This window comes from Mytilus edulis, chromosome 2 (assembly GCF_963676685.1).
Source record: "Mytilus edulis chromosome 2, xbMytEdul2.2, whole genome shotgun sequence".
Lineage (NCBI taxonomy): Eukaryota > Metazoa > Mollusca > Bivalvia > Mytilida > Mytilidae > Mytilus > Mytilus edulis.
In genome coordinates this window covers 88,378,229-88,399,342 of record NC_092345.1, presented here as the reverse complement: position 1 = coordinate 88,399,342, position 21,114 = coordinate 88,378,229, and the positions used below count along the sequence as shown (strand labels likewise).

The following is a 21,114-nucleotide window of genomic DNA, read 5'->3' as shown; positions in this document are numbered from 1 at the left end:
GATAAATTTAGTTTGTTTCAATAGAACGTAGTAAAAAAGGGAGATAACCTTTATAAAGTTTAACATATATCTCATGAGACCAATGTCGGAGATTTTCATAAACTGCTTTAATTTTTTTCAGCTCGACCAGGGATATAATATATTGACAATTATAAAAAGGGTAGTTCTTAGTCGTTTCAGATCGAGGCAAGCCGTAGATCAATGTAAAGCCGCACATTTTAAAGTATTTGAAATCAATACATGCGCAAATTTTTAGAGAAAAAGAAACAGCTGATGCTGGTGAGTTTGTGTTGGTTATTGTTTTGCTAGAGAGGCACTTTAATATATAGCGGTGTCAAACTTCCTCCATGAATACTCGCCTATCCAACATTGGATACAAACTAATACATAGACATTAAAACACAATAAAAATCAGTGGGAAAAGTACAAAATTATTGAAAAGTTTACGCCCCCTCACCAAAAGTAAACCAAAAACAAAAGAAAAACCCATAATAAAAGATACTCACAGTTACTGCATGATAATTGAAAGTTCTTGTGTATATACACATGCCATACATTCTTACAGTTACTTTTAAATAATATGACAAATATAATCAATGATTTTAAACTAGAATTGTATAAAATGTTTGGTGATAAATATCAAAATAAATTATCGCAAAGACAGGAAATGTCATTTAGACCAATTTATATAAATAAATGTGTGTTACCAATATTACTATCGATGACAATTCGTTGAAGGTTAGTTTTACAATATATGTTAAATGTGAAAAATCTGTTACAATGTTATTTTGATTCTCCCTATCTTTTATTCTGTGATATAGACACGAGATGCAGACAATTCAAAGACATGTTATTATCTTCCTCTGTATAACAAAAAGATGTCACAAGGTGTCATAAGTCTGGAATCTTTGATGAGTTTTATTTTTACTCTGCCACAAAGACCGGAAGTTGAGTATAATATCAAATTGGTGGTGTTGGCAGAATAAACATAATCATACATATACAATGTTCAAGCATTTTAAATTTTCAATAACACATATATAATTTGTTGTGTTTTGGAATAGCTTTTATTAATGCACTGATATTTTTTTTGAAAACTTAATATTTCTGCTCAGTTACACCTACAGTTCCTACTTATGTGATTAGCCAGACGCATTCTATATCAGACGGATAGACATGATTCAGAGACGAGGGACTATAGATGTGTAAGTGCTATCAGTTTTCCAAGTTACTTGCTATGGTACTTGGATAAATATTGAAAGATCATATATTAATGATATTTATATTTCACTTTGCTTTGTAAAATCATTCATATATGAACGACAATATAGACATAAAGATGCAATAATATCCAATTTCACGCGGGAAATCTTCCATCAATCAGCTCTTTCCATCTTTAAATTTTGACAACGAAATCAGTTTACTACTTCTGTATATTCTACTTTTGACTTTTTAGATACCGAAGTAAGCTGTGGCAAAATTGGTGATTTTATATGATATAGGACAAACACATTTGCCATAGGTATAAAATATCTGTTAAAACATTTGGAAAATTGGTAGAACCGGTTTCGTATAAAATGGTAATTTAAAGTTAAATTTTTCTACATTTTATGTAATGTTTTATTTCCGTATATATAAGTGTTAAAGATACTTATATATTGTTTATATTCATACGTTGTAACGCATTTTTTTTCTCATAAAATTGCTTACAAAATGTCATAAAAAAATCTACGAGATTTCTTTACATAGATACCTCTCACCTCAGGCTTGTTGGAATGGCAAGAAATAAAGAGGACGAAGTAACATAACTAATTTAGTGCAAATTATATACTTGTCAAAAGAATTTTCGATAACGATTCTATGATCTCTACAAGTGACTTTTTCGCGGTGGTAAAAAGATGTACATATATTAACATTAATTTCTGAAAAACTTAATTAAAAGAAAAACATATATTGTATGCTTAACACTTAGAATTTATGATAAAAATGATGGGTCACCGCGCATTTACCAAGCTACAGTTTGTGACAAAATGACATATTTGGTATGGATTATATAGGAAAAACATCATTATGTGATAATGATAAGAAGCTAAACTAAACGATAGAATTCAGTGTAAAATAAAACACGAGAAGATAGCTTTAGAAAATGCTTTGAGAATATCAAAAGAATTGATAGGGTCACCGTGCGTTTTTTCCGGCTATATTAGTTAGAATTAAAATGTTATTGGGAACTAGCCGATTTTGTTAAAAACTCCCTAAATTTCATGACTTTTGTAAAATCACTATAAATAGTAGGGTGTGGTCTTTTTACAAGTTAACTGCAAAGATAGAGACATTTCTAACAAAACATATGAAAAGCAAGTGCAATATAAGACGTGAATTTAAATCCGTATCATTCAGTGATTTTATAAAATTCCTTTAAGAACTTCAGGTGTTTTAAAAAATTACTATAACTGCTAGTGGTTTTACAAAATCTCTCAATGTTTCAGGGATTTTACAAACTCACTGTTACAAATACATTATGTAATGTAAAATATTATACAAAATTATGAGAACTACTGTAGTTTGCATGTATACACCACGTTGTACATTCTAGACCAGAGGTATCATTTTTGGTGTGTAATACTCGAAAACAAAATTAAAACAAAGCACATAATGTGACTAGACAATACTTGCGTCACTTTTTCAAAGCCTCAAGACATGTAAATACATGTAATGATTTTAATCAGATGTACTATACATGTATTAACATCTGCTTTAATGTCAACCGAAAGGCACGGTGTTGCAGTGTTGGTTATCACAATTGGCAATGTTCCATTATCAGATAGTTAACATAGACAATATTTGTTTTGATCATTATATAATTAAATGTTGGTTGGTATGTTCATTCCTTCCAGCTTTCTGTTCTTGACATTTTTAATTGCAAGGTGTCCAATTATCAGGGATCTGAATGTAGCCATATGTTACATAAATACTTTCACTGTGCCCAAAAATAGGATATTGAGTTATGTCTGTTAGCTTCTGGCAGTGGAAGATATGTATAAAATGGGGGTTGTAGATTGTCTCAAAGTATTTCTGACTTCTGAATTGTAAAGACCATACCGAAAATGAAGGGAGCCTTTAACCTTGCTGTCTGTATTCTTAGTGTTTGCTATTTATTTCTTCTGGATGGAGCCACTGCACGTACACGCAGTTACGGTGAAGGTATATATTAAATACATTAATGTGTATAGTGAAAACTACATTTAGTCAGAAATTAATCCTTTTTCCATTTCATGTCGCAAAGTTATAGTAACCCTGTACCTTTGAGGGGAGAGAATAGACGTATCTTTTTTTTTTCTTCTTTTTTTTTGTGAAATTTTAAAATTTTGATAGTTTTTTTTAACAACATTGATATGACTGTCATGTGGGTACTAGACTTACTTTGATTTCATGTTTGATAATATCATATTCTGAAAAGATTAAACAAACATTTGTTGTTACATATGATAGTAAATTTTGTATCATTTTAATGTAGCTTTAGGGCGGATCAATGATATTTTGTTAATTTTTTTTTACAAAATAAGAACAATTTTGCTACACATTTTGACAGATTGACTCGCAATTTCAACAAATCTTGATGCATTATAACCCCATGATTTGAAAATGAGTTTTTTTTTTCGAATTAAAAAAAGTCTATCTGATTACTAATAATGATGAAATAGTTTGATATGCCTTTATAACAAATAATGGGTATTTTTATTAGTGCGTTTGATAAAAAAAATAATGCAGAGACATACTGATTTGGCTTTAATACAACTGTCGAAGAGACATATTAAATTAACTTTCGTTTGGTTGTTGCGCAGTTTTGTTTTTGTTTCAGTGTTTTCATCACACATGTTTCAGTGTTTTTCATAGGTACTTTTCTCAATCCATTACATAGTGTGCAACATACATTTTTTTTAAAACAGCAAGTTTGTCATACTTTTGAGTCGTCCAAATTGGAATAATACCTTTGATTTTGATTTGTATGGCGATGAATACTTTGGACATTCTAATTGAAGAATCAAAATGATTGAATACTAAATTGCTTTTTCAAGTCATGAATAATTTCATTTTCCGTATGTTTTGAATCAGCATTTTCTTGTGTTTTATTTAGTGGTTAGAGTTTTGTTCAACTGTTTTTAAAAGGAAAATAGTAAACGTTTGCCCCATTTAAATTATATACATATGTAATAATTAAATATTATAATACAGCATAGCTCTTTAAACGCATTCCATCCTTTCAGAAAAACATTGTCTACGTGAATTGAAACAGTTTCATACAAACTCCGAGCTGGGTATGGTTGGAGGAAGGAAGCCGGTTTGTGACAGCGAGGGGAACTACGCACCAAAGCAGTGCTCAGGGTCTCAGTAAGTAGTATGATACAATACCAATTGAATATAATAGATTTTCAAACACTGACACCAATGGTACCTTGAAGGGAACTGCATGATAGTACGTCAATGAAAGAATATAATTGTACCTACTTTCATTTAGAAGGGGGCTATAAATCCATATACGAAATGTGCAAATACTCTTGGATGGAGAGTTGTCTCATTGGCACTCATATCTAGTAGCCAAAATATATCTAAAGAACAACAAACTATCACTAAAATGAATATACTAAGGATATACTTTCCCAAGATGTACCTGATCAGACATACTTATTGTCTACGGTAAAATTGCAATTGTGTGACTTTGATGTCTTTATCATGCTAGTCTCAAATCTTGATTAGGATAGAAGATATAATGTAATATTGTTGTGAAATGATGCCCTTTATGGGTTCTTGATTAGATTAATTAAATTCTTCTTATCTTCTTCTTCTTATAGCAGAGTTAGCGCACTGCCAAATAATCGTACAAAACGTTTATGATTTAGAAATTCATAAAGTAATAAAAAGAATAATTCAAATACGGTACTAAAGAACGGATTTTTTTTCAGAACTGCTGCGCCAAAAGTTATTTCCCGAAAAATACTATGCGTCCGTTATTTTTTGCTTGATTATAAAATGCTATTTTTATGGCTAAGTTAGATACAAAATAAGTGCTTTTTCGTATTAGTGTTATTGTTAATTTCAGATGTTACTGTGTAAAGGAGGACGGTAAACAAATTGAAGATTTTAGTGTTAACCGTTGGGAGGCCGAACAACAGACATGCAGTAAGTATATGTCATCTTTATTGAAAACTGATTTCGTTGTATGTCTACTTAGATACACTTATTGCGTTCTGTCTATATCAGCCAGACACCCTCCAATATTATTTTGCGGTTGGAACTATAAAATAATATTTTGATTATTTTAAGCATTGGAATGTAATACCACGAATCGGAGTCTCATATTATCGTGTAGTGGGAAAGTATAAAATAGGTTCAGCTAAAAAAAAAAAAAATATGAATACTAGTGTTTGTACTCCTGGCTTGTAACTTTTGTAACCTCTCTCGCTTGTTTTGTACATATTGTAAATATTTATTGTTGTATCTGTTATCTCTGTACCGATGTAATGCATTGGCTTTATGAGAATAAAAAGATATAGATATATAAAAAAAAAAAAAGCTATAATTATGTACGATGAAAGATAACTTAAATTTAGATATTAATTTAATTTACTTCATCAATTCATTTCGTAGTATTTTTTTTCACTTGTATGGTTATTCACTTACACATCATTTTGTAACTTGAGCACTAGTATCTGAGTATATATTTCATTGATGAATATCTTGAAATGTTCATAGACAAGGTTATAGAGCTGTGCGTAATGCACTACATTTTGTTTTATTCCAAAAGCAGTGAGTAAGGCACTAGCCAGTCACACAAGGGCTGTGGTTGGATGATAAATGCGATCTTCACTCCAATAAAAATATTTGTTTTCTTATGCTTAAAACGTATTTAAAAAAACAACATTTAATTCTAACCTATATCAATTTAATTACAGAGTGCGCACGTTCTCAAGCTGAGTATCAGGAAACTGGTATTGTCGGGAAATCTTTCCGTTGTACAGCCGATGGTAGCTATGACGAAATTCAGTGTACAGGGTCACAGTGTTACTGTGCTGACGAAGACGGACAACAAGTCGGAAGTGACAGTGTTCATATTGTTTATCTAGACAGACTTAATTGTTAATCATCTGAACTTCATTTTGTTCTGTTTTGTTCTACTGTGTAAACTGAAATTAAAAAAAAAAATAACTTGATTTTTAATGAGATTTGTTTTTATCACAATAAAGTTTTTTATATGTAGTCTTCTCTCTTTTGCCTTTTTTTTTAAAATCTCGATCCGCCACAAAACAAGTAACGACATTAATAGATGAGCAGAAAAGTCATTGTTTTTATAAAAAAATAATCCACGAAATCACACCACAGAAATGGTTCTATGTATCCAAGTACACTTGGTATGTTTGACATGAGGCAACACTGTTTCCAGGTAGACACAATTTATTTATAAGACTCCATTGCTATTCCTTTAACTATACATCCACCAACCCAATGATACAGTGTCATGAATGCATCCTTATCCTTATCGGTAAAGCTATCACCTAGCGCTTCCTCAACGGCATGAATTAGACATTCACCAAACACCTAGTAAAATAGTAAAAAGTAAAAATTATTTCTTAGGGACTAACAATTCTTTGGTAACTGGCATATTGATACTCTATTTAATTTACATATTTACAGCTTATTTCTTCGTTTCCGAAAAGGTATGAAAATAAATATTTCAAGCACTTGACAGATGACTGGTAGAAAGTCTGCTTATTTTGTTGTTCGTTTTTTTTTCTCAGGTCAGTGAAAGTACTTAAAATTGGGTGCCATATTCATATCACACTCCAGTGAAAGTACTTAGAATTGGGTGCCATATTCATATCATAATATGGTGTTACACTAGTCATATCTTTCTATCTATACTAGAACACACCCGTGATATTGCGGGTCCGTGACTGAATTAAAGTATATAACTATGCGCTAGCCTTATTTTAGTATTATTTTTTATCTGATAAAGTCATGCCGATTATAAGATACACAGTTTTCTTTGCTTTCAAATCTTTCTGTTTGAACCCGTCGAACAGGAACTTATCAATTTTTGGTAATATTAATTATTTGGATAACAAAAGGTCCTGGAATGGAGTATTTTTTAATCAACAGCATTATCCTATGTTAGTTATCAATAAAGTTGAATTCTTTGATTCACTGTTTTATGTCATGCCCGCTAACAAATTGAAAACGGTTCCTATATACACCTTATTTTTAGTCCAGATTTTTAGTATTCGTATGGTTATCTTAGAAAGTCTTACTGATTAAAACAATTTGACAATGATTGAATTTAGTAGTGTCAACCCTGTGATTATGATCCGTGTATATAGCATAATCCTAAATACACCGTTTGGTGGTGCACCTGTTAGATGCCGAACGTACAGATAAGGTAATAGGTAACAGGTGAATATACTAATATTGATATCGGTATCGGACCTGACACGGAACTTCTTAATTATTGGCAATATCAATTACGTGGAAAACAAAAGGGCCTGGAGTGGTGTAATTTTTAATCTACACCTTTGTACTATATTAGTTATATATAAAGCTGAATTCTTTGATTCTTCGTTTTTACGTGATGACGGCTGATAAATTGGACCTCGTAATTTTAGTATTATAGATATATTATCTAACAGTTTTATTTTAACGACTTCTTGTGGAATACTATGTCATGTATCATTCATGGTTATACATACCAGGTAGAAATTCTGTTTGACGCCATAATGAAAATGTCTGTTTCCCAAGTTTTCAAGAACAGGTGTCATAGATGCTTGATCGTCTAACGAACCAACTGCTTCACCAATCATATCAAACAATAGTCGTATATGACTTTTTACCATTCTCCATCTATCAGGATTATTTTCATCAAAGGAAAACAATTCCTTTGTTTCAGGTTTCCTTTTGAATAACCTGGCAATGTAAAATATTATACCCTGTATTTCAAATTACAAGTTTTAATTGGAATAAAATCAAAACATCTGATACTTGGCATTCCCGGTGTATTGTTGGTTTATGCGAACTGCTTTTTCTCATTTCAATGATTGATGGAATCGAACAAGTGTTTTCGATTCTTACTGATTCATGTTCTTGTTCAGTCAACAAATGGTTCTGATAGAACAGTCATGAAACAGGAAAACACTATCGTATGCACGTGCAACCATGAAGCCCATACATTATATTTGCTCCATTTAAAAATCATTAAAAGGACGCCAATATTAAAGGCAAAAATGTTAAATTGGATTTATCAAATTTTAGCAATGTAAAAGACTGAACCGCTTGATGGTCTCCTTTTTTTCTTTTTAGATCCCCGGTCAAGTCGAAGAAAAAGCTTTAAAATCAGAAGAAGACTTCGATAGAGTATATTTTTCATGGTATCAGTTGTCTGTGTATCTGTTTATATGTTGCCCTTTATACAAGTTTTAAAGACTTATGTGTTTCTGAATTAAGTTTGTTGTTCTTTCTTTTGTTTTTCTTTCCGTTATCACACTGACCGAGATTAAAAAAGCTCATAAAACAATAAGTTACGGAGTTGGATGTTAACGTTTGATAGTCTCTGTTAAATTTATTAATAACTTTGGTAGACTTTGAGAATAAAATTTAAGGACTACTTTCTTGTTCACAACCGTATTTTGACCTCTAGATGTCTTATGACTTTGTTGAATTGTTTGGTGTTGTATCATGGATTACACAGTAGTTTCTATTTCAATATAAATTGATATAATCTATTCCCAATTATCTTACTGTTCAAACATTGCAACACCCAGTTCATACATGTCTTCCTGTTTATTTGAGAATTTTTTCCATACTTTTTTAACTCGGATCCTGGTGTCCTCTGTCATTAAAATTAAACCTGAGTGATAGAGAATAATAGAAATATACAACAATATTGAACTATTTTTATAGAATTTGAAGTCATCTTGCTAAATCAATAGTATTTGAAATTAGTATATTGTAACGTAGACATGAGTGATTTCCAAAACTTACAAACTGAGCAAACATTATACATAATTCCGTTTGACATATACTAATGATGTATGCAAAGGCTCACAATAAATCATAAATTTGGCATTTTATAGATATGCAGCCTATTTTGTTTATAAGTTTGGTCCAATAGATGTTCTGTAATTATATCCATAAATAAATAGAAAAAAATCAAAGTGTCCTTCGATAGTGTTTGACAGCCTATAATGGTCGTATGCTATATAGGACTATTCGGTTAGGGGTTTCCACATTATTGAAGGCCGTATGGTGTCCTATAGTTACAAAACAACCACGTCATTCGGACTGTGATGATGATTTGTATCAGACATTCGCAATCATACCACATCTTATTTTTACATTTAAGGTTGTTTATGTCGATAAAGCTCTGGTATCTTTCGTCCCTCTTTTATACACATATAATTCCCTATTGGAAAATATGCCTAATACCTTCTTTAATAGACACCATAGACAGAAATTATATCAAATATAGAGTTAACCATCAGAAAGTTATCATTCCAAATACTAAAATGGTGCGGAACAATATTTTACATCTACACAAAGCTGATAATGCAGTATTATCCTAACATACCGTCAGTCATATCTTTCTGTTATACTCGCGAAGAAATGCAAACTTTGCTCATTTTATAATCTTTTCTGAAAAGATAAAGAAATGATAATGTTAAAATGTTTTACAAACGTAAGTATACAACATGATTGTTTAAGTTAGTGGTCAGTGGTTGTCCTGTGTCATCTGTTTTGTTAATATTTATTTGGAAATTAAGTTTTAGTATGTATCTGGTTTTTTTGTTTTGAGTTGTAACAGTTTCACAATTTGTTTTGCAGGAGAATTTCATAGCTTGCTCTATTTACATTATGGTTTTGGTCCATTCTTGAATACCAAATAAACTCATCATAGATACCAGGACTATATATTGTATATACGCCAGACGCGCGTTTCAACAACTTGACATATAGCTGCTCACATCCACGTCCTTAATTTAGTTGATGGGTTTAGATTTCCATGAAAGAGGCGTATGCTTACTTGAAATATTTGAGATTGGACGTTTTATAGCAAACACCAATGAATCTATGAATCTATCCAAAATCAACTTTAAAATATTTCTAAGTTTTTGTGTTTGCTTTCACTTGGAACGCTAAGAACTATGAATTTTGTGTTTAAATTCATAAGAAACAAACGCTATTAGAGTAGTAAAAACTATATCAATTTAACTAGAGTGTACCTAATAATTTACCGAAACACTCATACCGAAGTTCGATCTTGTATTTTTGCTTACTATGAATGAACTAATAGTTCTAGAAGAGACTTTTAATTTAATTCCACATTTCTATTCTGTTATTTAATTATGGATAGATATGAATATTGAACAATCCTTTTATTATCAAGTACAATTGGGGGAATTGAAAGAATAATTCTTTAATTTTATCAGTTTTAGATATTAAAATCATGTGTCAAGCAATATTCTGCAAACAGGGTTTATGTTTTTGTATTTATTAACAAGTTTCTGGGTGATCTTTTTTTATTACTTGTTTATTTGTTATCTGTTTTGAGGTTTAACGATATCAAATTCACGAATTTAAAGTTAAACAAAGGAGATTTGACAAGTATTGTAGATTTGTTTGATTAGATTTCAAATAAGTTTATTTAAGTTAACAAATAAGTGCGAAATACAAACTGCGTATATGGGAAATCGCTGTTGTTTATCATATGGAATTTTTAATTTTTAATTTTTAATTCGTCAATCGCTACAAATGTAGAGCGTATTAAAGATGGCTGAACGAGGGGAATGGATAAAACTTTTTTAAAAGCACTATTTACATTATATACTATTACAATGAGGTATACTAGTTAGTTTTAGCGAGGTATTTTAAAATAACGACACAAATAAACAAAATAAACCTAGAGGTCAGCATTCCAACTACACCAATAAACAAAATAAACCTAGAGGTCAGCATTCCAACTACACCAATAAACAAAATAAACCTAGAGGTCAGCATTCCAACTACACCAATAAACAAAAGTCAGCATTCCAACTACACCAATAAACAAAATAAACCTAGAGGTCAGCATTCCAACTACACAAATAAACAAAATAAACCTAGAGGTCAGCATTCCAACTACACCAATAACCTAGAGGTCAGCATTCCAACTACACCAATAGACCGATGCCTATACACTATTTCGAGCTTCTAAACTGTCAAAAAATTAATCATAGATTTAAGATAATATGAAAGAACTGTCATCAACACCAACAACAAAAAATATAATGTAAACGATTCTTTGTGTGCATGTCAGTTTTTTGCTGCTAACAGATATGATGGACACAATCGTATAGCTTTCCTATTTGGCAGATAATCTACAGATGTTATGCATACAATTTAATAGATTTATTTATAAAAAATTATCTAGTTGAAAATATCAGTCTCAAATACAATTCATGCTGCAAGACAACAACCTTGTCACTTTAAAATACTTAATTCTATTTAAGAAAAAAAAATACAATCGTTGAATACAAACGCACATTTTGTATCCTAAGATTTCACACTGACTTTAAAAAAACCAAAACTGAATGAACATTTTTCAGAATTTGATGTGTGACGACACATTGCCATTAGCTCATGTAAGCAACAGACATGCGATAATAACGCACGAAGCTAAAAACTTATATGAGGGATTAATATCGTAAGCAGTGAGTTAATAAGTATGGAATTTACGAAAATGTAATGCCACAATCATACTATAAAATGAACGATCATAGCATATCTATTAATAAATGAATTTACTAAATTGATTATTTGATATTTTGAATTCATATAAAGTTTTATACTAGACATTTTGTGTTTAAAAATGAAATTATCTTGTTATTTCCACACAATCAACACGACATATGATGTCGATTTAACGATTATTGAGTTCGATATTGCGACAAATGATGTTCATCTTACGACATGGGACGTGGTTAATGCGACGTATAATACTTTTCTCGATTTAACCTCATCTGAATTGTAATTACGACGCAATTTCTACCCTAACTTTAACTCTTACCGGCTACCTTACGTAGTTTTCCACGAAACAGTTCTTTAAAAAATCAAAATCCAATTAAATTTTGTAAACAACTCAAAAAGTATTAAATATGTAAGAAGAAAGTTTTTATTTCTTATTTTAAAGCATTTTACTAAATGAACTCCTATTTATTTATTCAAAATTTACATATACCAACACAAAAAAATCATCATTAAGATATGACAAATGAAAAACATTAGTCATGGTAAACTAGATTTTCTAAGTGAGCAATGTATAAAAGAAAAAACACTTTGATTGTTAATGTGTGAAGAATATTATGAATACAACCTGACGGTATGTATAAACAATTAGAAATATATACGGAACATAAGTTTCCGTATGGGATTAGTTTGGGGTCAATGTAAGTATTAGAAAGAAAAATAATAGAAAAGTCTCTTCCATGCTCCATTAATGAACAAGCGAAATACATCACATTTATAAGAATTGAACATCGTATCACAAAATGAAAGTACATAGAAACCCATAGAAACATACAGTTTAACGAAAAACTCTTAAAAACCTGTATCGCTCGCCTGGTCGAAGTGCATATTTAACAAAGAACACTCTCCAACCTATTGTAGAGGAGAATAGAATTAATGACAAAAGTCGGTTTTGTTGATCTTGTATTACTGATTATTTAGTCTATTTATTTTCTCTCTATCTTCTTTACTTTTTGCTCAAAACATAAAACAGGGTAGAAAAAAATACCACATTTAAGGGCTATCACTCCTATAAAGAGCGGCGGTCTACATATTATATTTACAAAATTTGATTTGTTAGTAGATCTTGTTTACTTACAGATATTTTTTTTGTAATTAAAGTGTTATGTTTTAGCATCAATGCCAAAACGCACAAAACTTCATTGACTGGTGAATAATATCATTAAATGGCAATAACTCCAATAAAGAGTCTTCGGACAATTTCATCCATATTGTCTTAATTGTAGAAGGTGTGGTATTAGTGCCATTGAAACAACTCTCCATCCAATTCACAATGTGTAAAAAGTTAACCATTATAGGCCAAAGTGACCAGTCATGTAAAATAATTCAAGCAGGAAAACCAGTTCTAATTCATATTTAAAAAAACGATAAACGAGAAACACTTATGAACCACATCAACAAACGAAAACCGCTGAACAAAAAGTTCTTGGCTAAGGAGAGGAGTAAAAAAATGCGGCGGGTTGAAACGCGTTGATAGGCGCCAACCTTCACCCTTACCTGAAACAGTAATATGGCATAACAACTTAGGAAGACACACTATAGATATCAATTGAATTCAAGTCGATCATAAAGAAGTATAATAATTGATAAATATTGATAAAAACAAATAAACATACACTGAAATGTGATCTATGACACAATACAAAAAATATATGTCAAACTATAACCTTGGACAAAATGGACTTAAATCAAATAATGTACATAGGTAAATATAAATATAGAATAACTTTGTTGTTAGGAATACGTATATATTTGTAACAAAATAAATTTGTAGTTCATAGCACCAGAATAGAAGTTTGATCATAATAACAAGTACTTCAAGTTATCAAAGGTGGCTTCCGGATAATTTTTGCTTATTTATGTTTCTATCTAGTAACTATTATTTTAAGCTATATGTCAAAAATGCAAAAAATGTAAACAAATCATCATCAAAGGGCAATAACTGTAATAAGGAGTCGACACCTGATAATTATTGCAATACAAATGTTCTTCGTATCCATTATTTTCAAGATAATAAACTATAAAAAAATATATATATAACATTTGTCATTTAAGGGCAATAATTCTTTTCAGAAGACGTTTGACAATTTTGACGTATTTGGATAATTTGTAGTGCTCAATAGGAACATTTTTGATCTAGTTAGATTTTCTCTATTCAAAACGATTTTCAAAATAAAAGACAAAACTTGTATTTTACCACTATATTCTAATTTCTTTTTACCATTTCAGCCATTTTGGGTGGCAGACAGGGACATCGGAACCATTTTTAAAACTAGATACCTCAATGAGTGTGTCACAGGTTACATTTGGTAAAAAAGAGAAGACGATTTTTGTAAAAGTTAACGTACGACGACGGACGACGGACGCAAAGAGATTAGAAAAGCATACAGGTGAGCTTTAAAAATAGACCATATCAAACGGATGAAGATAGATGTATTAAACATACAATACTGAAGTTACTGAAACAAATGGTAATACTGGCAAAGATTATCTTTCAGTAAATATCAATAATATTCATTCACACATTTATAACGTTTAAAAACAAACAATTTAATCCTAGTTCGAAATTTGAAATAATTTCAACAAGAAAATTTGATACTTACCAGTATTTTCAATAGCTTTATATCTAATGAGACTTACATACTCAATCAAATTCTTTTAAGACCGCATTTAAATTTAAAATTGCCCATTAATATACTAAATGAAGAGGATGTAAACTAAGTAAATGGTCTCTCAAGCGCAGTAAACCAAATTAATTTCTATACATAGCAATGTAATGTGTTAGTACTAATAAGTCGGTTTGATAAGTCCCTGAAACAACAACAAAAGACGTGTTGTAAACGTCAGCCAAATAGCTATCCTTCAAAATAAGTTAATAAAAATGCATACCAAACACTGCATATTTCAAGTTTTATTAAACAGAATTTCCAGGGTTTATTGGTTAGTAAACTGTACAAATATATTCGCAAAGAATCAAAACGTCTGACAGATTTGTCTAATTTTTTTTTCGAAAAATATTTAATATCTTTTTTTTTTACTATTTACATTTTTTTAATTATAGTATAGTATAGTTAATTCAAGAAAATTCAACAAAAAATCACAAGACAGTACAAAATAGTATCACAATATATTTTAAAATCAGTGCTTAGAAAAAAGCCTGGGATATTTCACAAAAGCTTAGTATAGCAGGTTTAATCCACCATTTTCTACATTTGAAAATGCCTGTACCAAGTCAGGAATATGACAGTTTTTGTCCATTCGTTTTTGATGCGTTTTGTTATTTGATTTTGCCATGTGATTATGGACTTTCCCAATTGATCTTCCTCTAAGTTCAGTATTTTTGTGATTTTACTTTTTATTTCCAATGGGGTTCCTTGTTTGAAAATAATATTTCAATATATTGTAAAAATTTGACTTTCACAAAAAAAGAAAAAAAAGAAAAAAAAGACACAAATATATTATAAAAAAGGGAAAACAGGAACACCGATATAATATATCATTTAATGAACACTTTTTTATTGTTTTAATTAGAAATTGTAATGAAATAGAAACACATTACCTTTACTCTTGTTAATCGTACTATAAGTCCAGAGTTGAAGGAAGGCGACCATACATTGACTTCTACGCCATGACATTTGATCTATCAAAATATGAACAATATTACGTTGCATTTAAAGGGATATGGTAAATATTTTTATTATTTAGGTGAAATCTATGGTCTCAAATTAACTATTGTGAAAGAATGATTTGACAAATGTTTTGAAAGAAATCATATTGCTTTTTAGTAAAGAATTGTAGTCGTTAAACTTGTTTGAAATAATTAAACATGTTAAATTGTTTAATAGTGTTTTGACGTAAACCATATTAGTGACTTGTTAAGTTACAATGTAGTATATTCAGGTGTCATCGTCTACTTATTAAAAAAAAACCCAAACAATTTCTATTACAATTGTTAAAATAAAAATCAAACATTATTACTGAAAAATCAAATCGTAAAAGGACTTTTTAAATGTTTCGTTTTACAATTTAATAAATTGTTTGAGAAAGAATTTTTATAGACGATTATGCAATTCTGAATTTTAATTTCATGTAAGGTGTCATAATTCATAAAAAACATCATGTTGAATAGTTGGATTTATTGTAAATTTTCGGAAGACTTGATAAATGCAATTTTAAAATTTTGCTGAATAGTTAATTGCATGTCGAAATTTTACATATTAAAAAAGTTCTTTTGAACTTACCTTAAAAAAACTTTATGATGTCCGGGTAGCTTTAAAAAAAATCCTACACTGCTGTCAAACTGATTGTTTTAAATTTTAAATTGTTTCATAGTTCAAAATGTTCTCATACCACGCTTCGATCACTTTACAGCTCTTACTGCCTCTTCATATATACAAGACACCCTGAATCATATATTTTATCATATATTCATCATCCATATCCTAATGCATGTTTTAAACATAGTCGTATATTCTTAGATATTGTACAAAGATACTAATTTTTATCGAAAAATCCATGACAGAACACACACTTCTTTATTTAAACTTAAATAAAGAATAAAGATCTCCAGGTGATGTACAGAAACTGGTACATCGGTCTAATTGAAAGTAAAGAAAAACGTCTGTATCATCAATGTAGACTCAATATGGAAACGCATAAAATTATTGGTGGTTGCGAGACAATTTTGACACAAATATAGCACGACTGGATACGATATCCTTCTTCCATAGCTCAGGACATGCAACTTTACAGATAATGACAACATCCGAAACAAACTTGATAAACTATTCAGTGATCTTAAAGCCTGAACTTTTGAAACATCATTCAACTGATACACCAGTATTTAATGTGGTTGACATTCCTAGATAAAAAAAAACCTATCCAATAAGTGAGGTAGAACGATTCATTGACGACGATATCACACTACTCAAACAAACTGTAAACATTTACAATAACTCAGGATTTTACTGACTTTCAATTTCTTAATATTATCTATTTACAACAGTCGGTGATTATTAAAATCTCTTTATCGAGACGGCATACACACAAGTCTTCTTTCTTTTTTTTTTTTTATCTCATGTGTTACTTCGAGACTTGCACATACGATTTGGTTCTCAATGCTCCTCAACTCGTACTTTATTTGGCCTTTTTAACTGTTTTGATTCGAACGATGAGTCTTTTGTTATTAAAAAGCGCGCCTAGCTCTTATACAACATTTCAATCTATTATGAGTATATTTGATAGATTTGTAGTTTACCGATGTTCAACTCTTTTATATTATTCAGAGGCAGCAGTAGGTCTCCGATGTTCAACTCTGGTAGATTATTAAGAGACAGCAGTAGTTCTCACATGTTCAATTGTGGTAGATTATTAAGAGGCAGAAGTAGTTCTCCGATGTTTAACTCTTTTATATTATTAAGACGCAGAAGTAGTTCTCCGATGTTCAACTCTTTTATATCATTAAGAGGCAGAAGTAGTTCTCCGATGTCCAATTGTGGTAGATTATTAAGAGACAGCAGTAGTTATCAAATGTTAATTGTGGTAGATAATTTAGAGACAGCAGTAGTTCTCCGATGCTCAACTCTGGTAGATTATTTAGAGGCAGCGGTAGTTCTCATATGTTCAACTGTGGTGTAGTGGTTAGTGCATCGGACTACTAACACAAAGGTTCCTGGTTCGATTCCCATTCCGGGATGAAAATTTCAGGGACTGAATTTTCGGCTCACCCTTGACACCATTTGCGAGTATGGTCTTGAGGAAACGATGATAGTCCGTCGGAAGGGGACGATAAATGGCTGACCCGGGTAAAGAGAGAGCCGTTTATCTTGAACGTTAAAGACACCCTTGTAGATTTCGAAAAAGAGTAAGCTTATGCCGCTACAAGGCAGCACTCGCAGTCGCAAAGTAGAAAGGGATAAATATAAGTTGCAAAACTTGTTTTCCATGTTTTCCAATCCACTATAAATAAATATCTGTAAACAAACTGAGGCAGATTATTTAGAGACAGCAGTAGTTCTCCGATGCTCAACTCTGGTGGATTATTTAGAGACAGCAGTAGTTCTCACATATTCGACTGTAGTAGATTATTTAGAGGCAACAGTAGTTTTCACATGTTCAACTGTGGTAGGTAATTTAGAGACGACAGCAGTAGTTCTCCGATGTACAACTCTGGTAGATTATTCAGAGACAGCAGTAGTTATCCGATGTTCAACTCTGGAAGATTATTTACACAGCAGTAGTTTTCCAATGTTCAACTGTTGTACATTATTTAGAGGCAGCAGTACTTCTCCAATGTTCAACTCTGATAGATTATCTAGAGACAGCAGTAGTTCTTTAATGTTCAATTGTGATAGATCATTCAGAGGCAGCAGTAGTTCTCCGATGTGCAACTCAGTAAGATTATTTAGAGACAGCAGTAGTTCTCACATGTTCAACTGTGGTGGATTATTTAGAGGCAGCGGTAGTTCTCCAATGTTCAACTCTGGTAGCCTATTTAGAGGCAGCAGTAGTTCTCACATGTTCAACTCTAGTATATATTTAGAAGCGGCAGTAGTTCTCCGATGTGCAACTCAGTAAGATTATTTAAATACAGCAGAAGTAATTCAATGTTCAACGTGGTAAATTATTAAGAGGCAGCGGTAGTTCTCCGATGTTTAACTTTGGTAGATAATTAATAGGCATAAGTAGTTTTCAGATGTTCAAGTCTGGTAGACTATCAAGAGTCAACGGTAGTTCTCCGATGTTGAACTCTGGTACATAATTCAGAGACAGTAGTAGTTATCCGATGATAAGCTAAGGTAGGGTATTCAGAGACAGCAGTAGTCATCCGATGTTCAACTCTGGAAGATTATTTAGAGACAGCAATAGTTCTCCCATGTTGAACTCTGATAAATTATTTAGAGGCAGCAGTAGTTCTCCAATGTTCAACTCTAGTAGATTATTTAGAGACGACAGCAGTAGTTCTTCGATGTACAACTCTGGTAGATTATACAGAGACAGCAGTAGTTATAGGATGTTCAACTGTGGTAGATTATTTAGAGACAGCATTAGTTCTCCCATGTTCAACTGAGGTAGATTAGTGGCAGATTATTTAGAGGCAGCGGTATTTCTCCGATGTTCAAATCTTGCAGATTATTTAGAGACAGCATTTGTTCTTTTATAGGCAGAAGAAGTTTTCTGTATTCAAGTTTGGTAGATTATTAAGAGGCAACGGTAGTTCTCCGATGTTCAACTCTGGTACATTATCCAGAGACAGTAGTAGTTATCCGATAGTCAGCTCCGGTAGGTTATTCAGAGACAGCAGTAGTCATCCAATGTTCTACTCGGAAAGATTATTTAAAGACAGCAGTAGTTCTCCCATGTTCAACTGTAGTAGATTTTTAAGAGGCAGTGGTAGTTCTCTGATGTTCAACTGTGGTAGATTATTTACAGGCAACGAGGGTTCTCCGATGTTCAACTCAGGTAGATTATTAAGAGGTAGCGGTAGTTCTCCTATGTTCAGCTGGTATACTAGTATCATTAAGAGGCAGCGGTAGTTCTCCGATATTCAACTCTGGTAGATTATTAAGAGGCAGCGGAAGTTCTTCGATGTTCAACTCTGAAAGATTATTTAGAAGCAACAGAAGTTCTCCAATGTTCAACTCTGGTAGATTATTAAGAGGCAGTGGTAGTTCTCCGATATTCAACTCTGGTAGATTCTTAAGAGGCAGAGTAGTTCTCCAATGTTCAACTGTGGTAGATTATTTAGAGACAGTAGTTGTTCTTTAATAGGCAGAAGTAGTTTCCTGATGTTCACGTCTGGTAGATTATTAAGAGGCAACGGTAGTTCTCCGATGTTCAATTCTGGTACAATATTCAGAGACAGTAGTAGTTATCCGATAGTCAGTTCCGGTAGGTTATTCAGAGACAGCAGTAGTTCTCCCATGTTCAACTGTGGTAAATTTTTAAGAGGCAGCGGTAGTTCTCTGATGTTCAACTGTGGTAGATTATTTGCAGGCAGCGGTAGTTCTGCGATGTTCAACTCTGGTAGATTCTTAAGAGGCAGCGGTAGTTCTCCGATGTTCAACTCAGGTAGATTATTAAAAGGTAGCGGTAGTTCTCCGATGTTCAACTGTGATAGATTATTAAGAGGCAGTGGTAGTTTCTGATATTCAACTCTGGTAGATTATTAAGAGGCAGAAGTAGTTCTTCGATGTTCAACTGTGATAGATTATTGAGAGGCAGTGGAGGTTCTCCGATGTTCAACTCTGGAAGATTATTTAGAGGCAGCGGTAGTTTGCTGATGTTCAACCCTGGTAGATTATTAAGAGGCAGATGTAGTTCTCCGATGTTCAACTCTGGTAGATTATTAAGAGGCAGTAGTAGTTCATATTTTGTTGTGAATATTTATATATGTGAATGGATATATATTGTTAAGCGCTTAGGGTAATTTTAATATTATATAATGCGCTGTTATAAATACTGTATAATAATAATATTAATAATAGTTCTCCGATTTTCAACTCTGGAAGAATATTAAAAGTCAGCGGTTGTTCTCCGATGTTGAACTGGTAGATTATTAAGAGGCAGTGGTAGTTCTTCGATGTTCAACTCTGGTAGACTATTTAGAGACAGCAGTTGTTCCCCGATGTCAACTGGAGGATGATTAATAGGCAGCAGTTGTTCTCCGATATTCAGCTGATATATTATTAAGAGGCAGCGGTATAGATCTCCGATTTCAACGCTGGTAGATTATTAATAGGCAGCGGTAGTTTTCCGATGTTCAACTCTGGTGGATTATTGAGAGACGGCGGTAGTTCTCCGATGTTCAACTCTGGTAGATTATTTAGAGACAGCAGTAGTTTTCCGATGTCAACTGGAATATTATTAAGAGGCAGTAGTAGTTCTCCGATGTTCAACTCTGGAAGAATATTTAGAGACAGCGGTAGTTCTCCGATGTTCAACTCTGGTAGATTATTTAGAGGCAGCAGTAGTTCCCCGATGTTCAGCTGGTATATTATAATAAGAGGCAGATGTAGTTCTCCGATGTTCAACTCTGGTAGATTATTAAGAGGAAGTAGTAGTTCATATTTTTATGTGAATATTTATATATGTGAATGGACATATATTGTTAAGCGCTTAGAGTAATTTAAATATTATATAATGCGCTGTTATAAAAACTGTATAATGATAATAATAATAATAGTTCTCCGATGTTCAACACTGGAAGAATATTAAAAGTCAGCGGTAGTTCTCCGATGTTGAACTGGTAGATTATTAAGAGGCAGTGGTAGTTCTCCTCCGATG

General features: G+C 31.8%; 2 protein-coding genes across 3 annotated transcripts; one reads left to right on the top strand and one right to left on the bottom strand.

Annotated features, from left to right (window-relative positions):
• The first annotated feature begins 3,054 nt into the window (after positions 1 to 3,054).
• Positions 3,055 to 6,263, top strand: LOC139513309 (equistatin-like). Its single transcript, XM_071301698.1, has 4 exons — positions 3,055 to 3,204; positions 4,269 to 4,392; positions 5,102 to 5,181; positions 5,955 to 6,263. The coding sequence occupies exons 1-4, from the start codon at positions 3,108 to 3,110 to the stop codon at positions 6,140 to 6,142; spliced, it is 489 nt and encodes a 162-aa protein (XP_071157799.1). The 5' UTR covers positions 3,055 to 3,107; the 3' UTR covers positions 6,143 to 6,263.
• On the bottom strand, positions 5,183 to 16,119 carry LOC139513310 (neuroglobin-like). 2 transcript variants are annotated; one of them, XM_071301699.1, is made up of 6 exons: positions 16,071 to 16,119; positions 15,389 to 15,469; positions 9,617 to 9,681; positions 8,788 to 8,896; positions 7,743 to 7,956; positions 5,183 to 6,597 (listed from the first exon to the last, which is right to left on the bottom strand). In XM_071301699.1, exons 3-6 carry the CDS (start codon positions 9,624 to 9,626, stop codon positions 6,454 to 6,456), a joined length of 477 nt encoding a protein of 158 aa, XP_071157800.1. In that variant the 5' UTR covers positions 9,627 to 9,681; positions 15,389 to 15,469; positions 16,071 to 16,119; the 3' UTR covers positions 5,183 to 6,453. The 2 variants fall into 2 exon arrangements, with proteins under 2 accessions (XP_071157800.1, XP_071157801.1); XM_071301700.1 differs by lacking the exons at positions 15,389 to 15,469; positions 16,071 to 16,119 and adding an exon at positions 14,433 to 14,508.
• Positions 16,120 to 21,114: the final 4,995 nt, after the last annotated feature.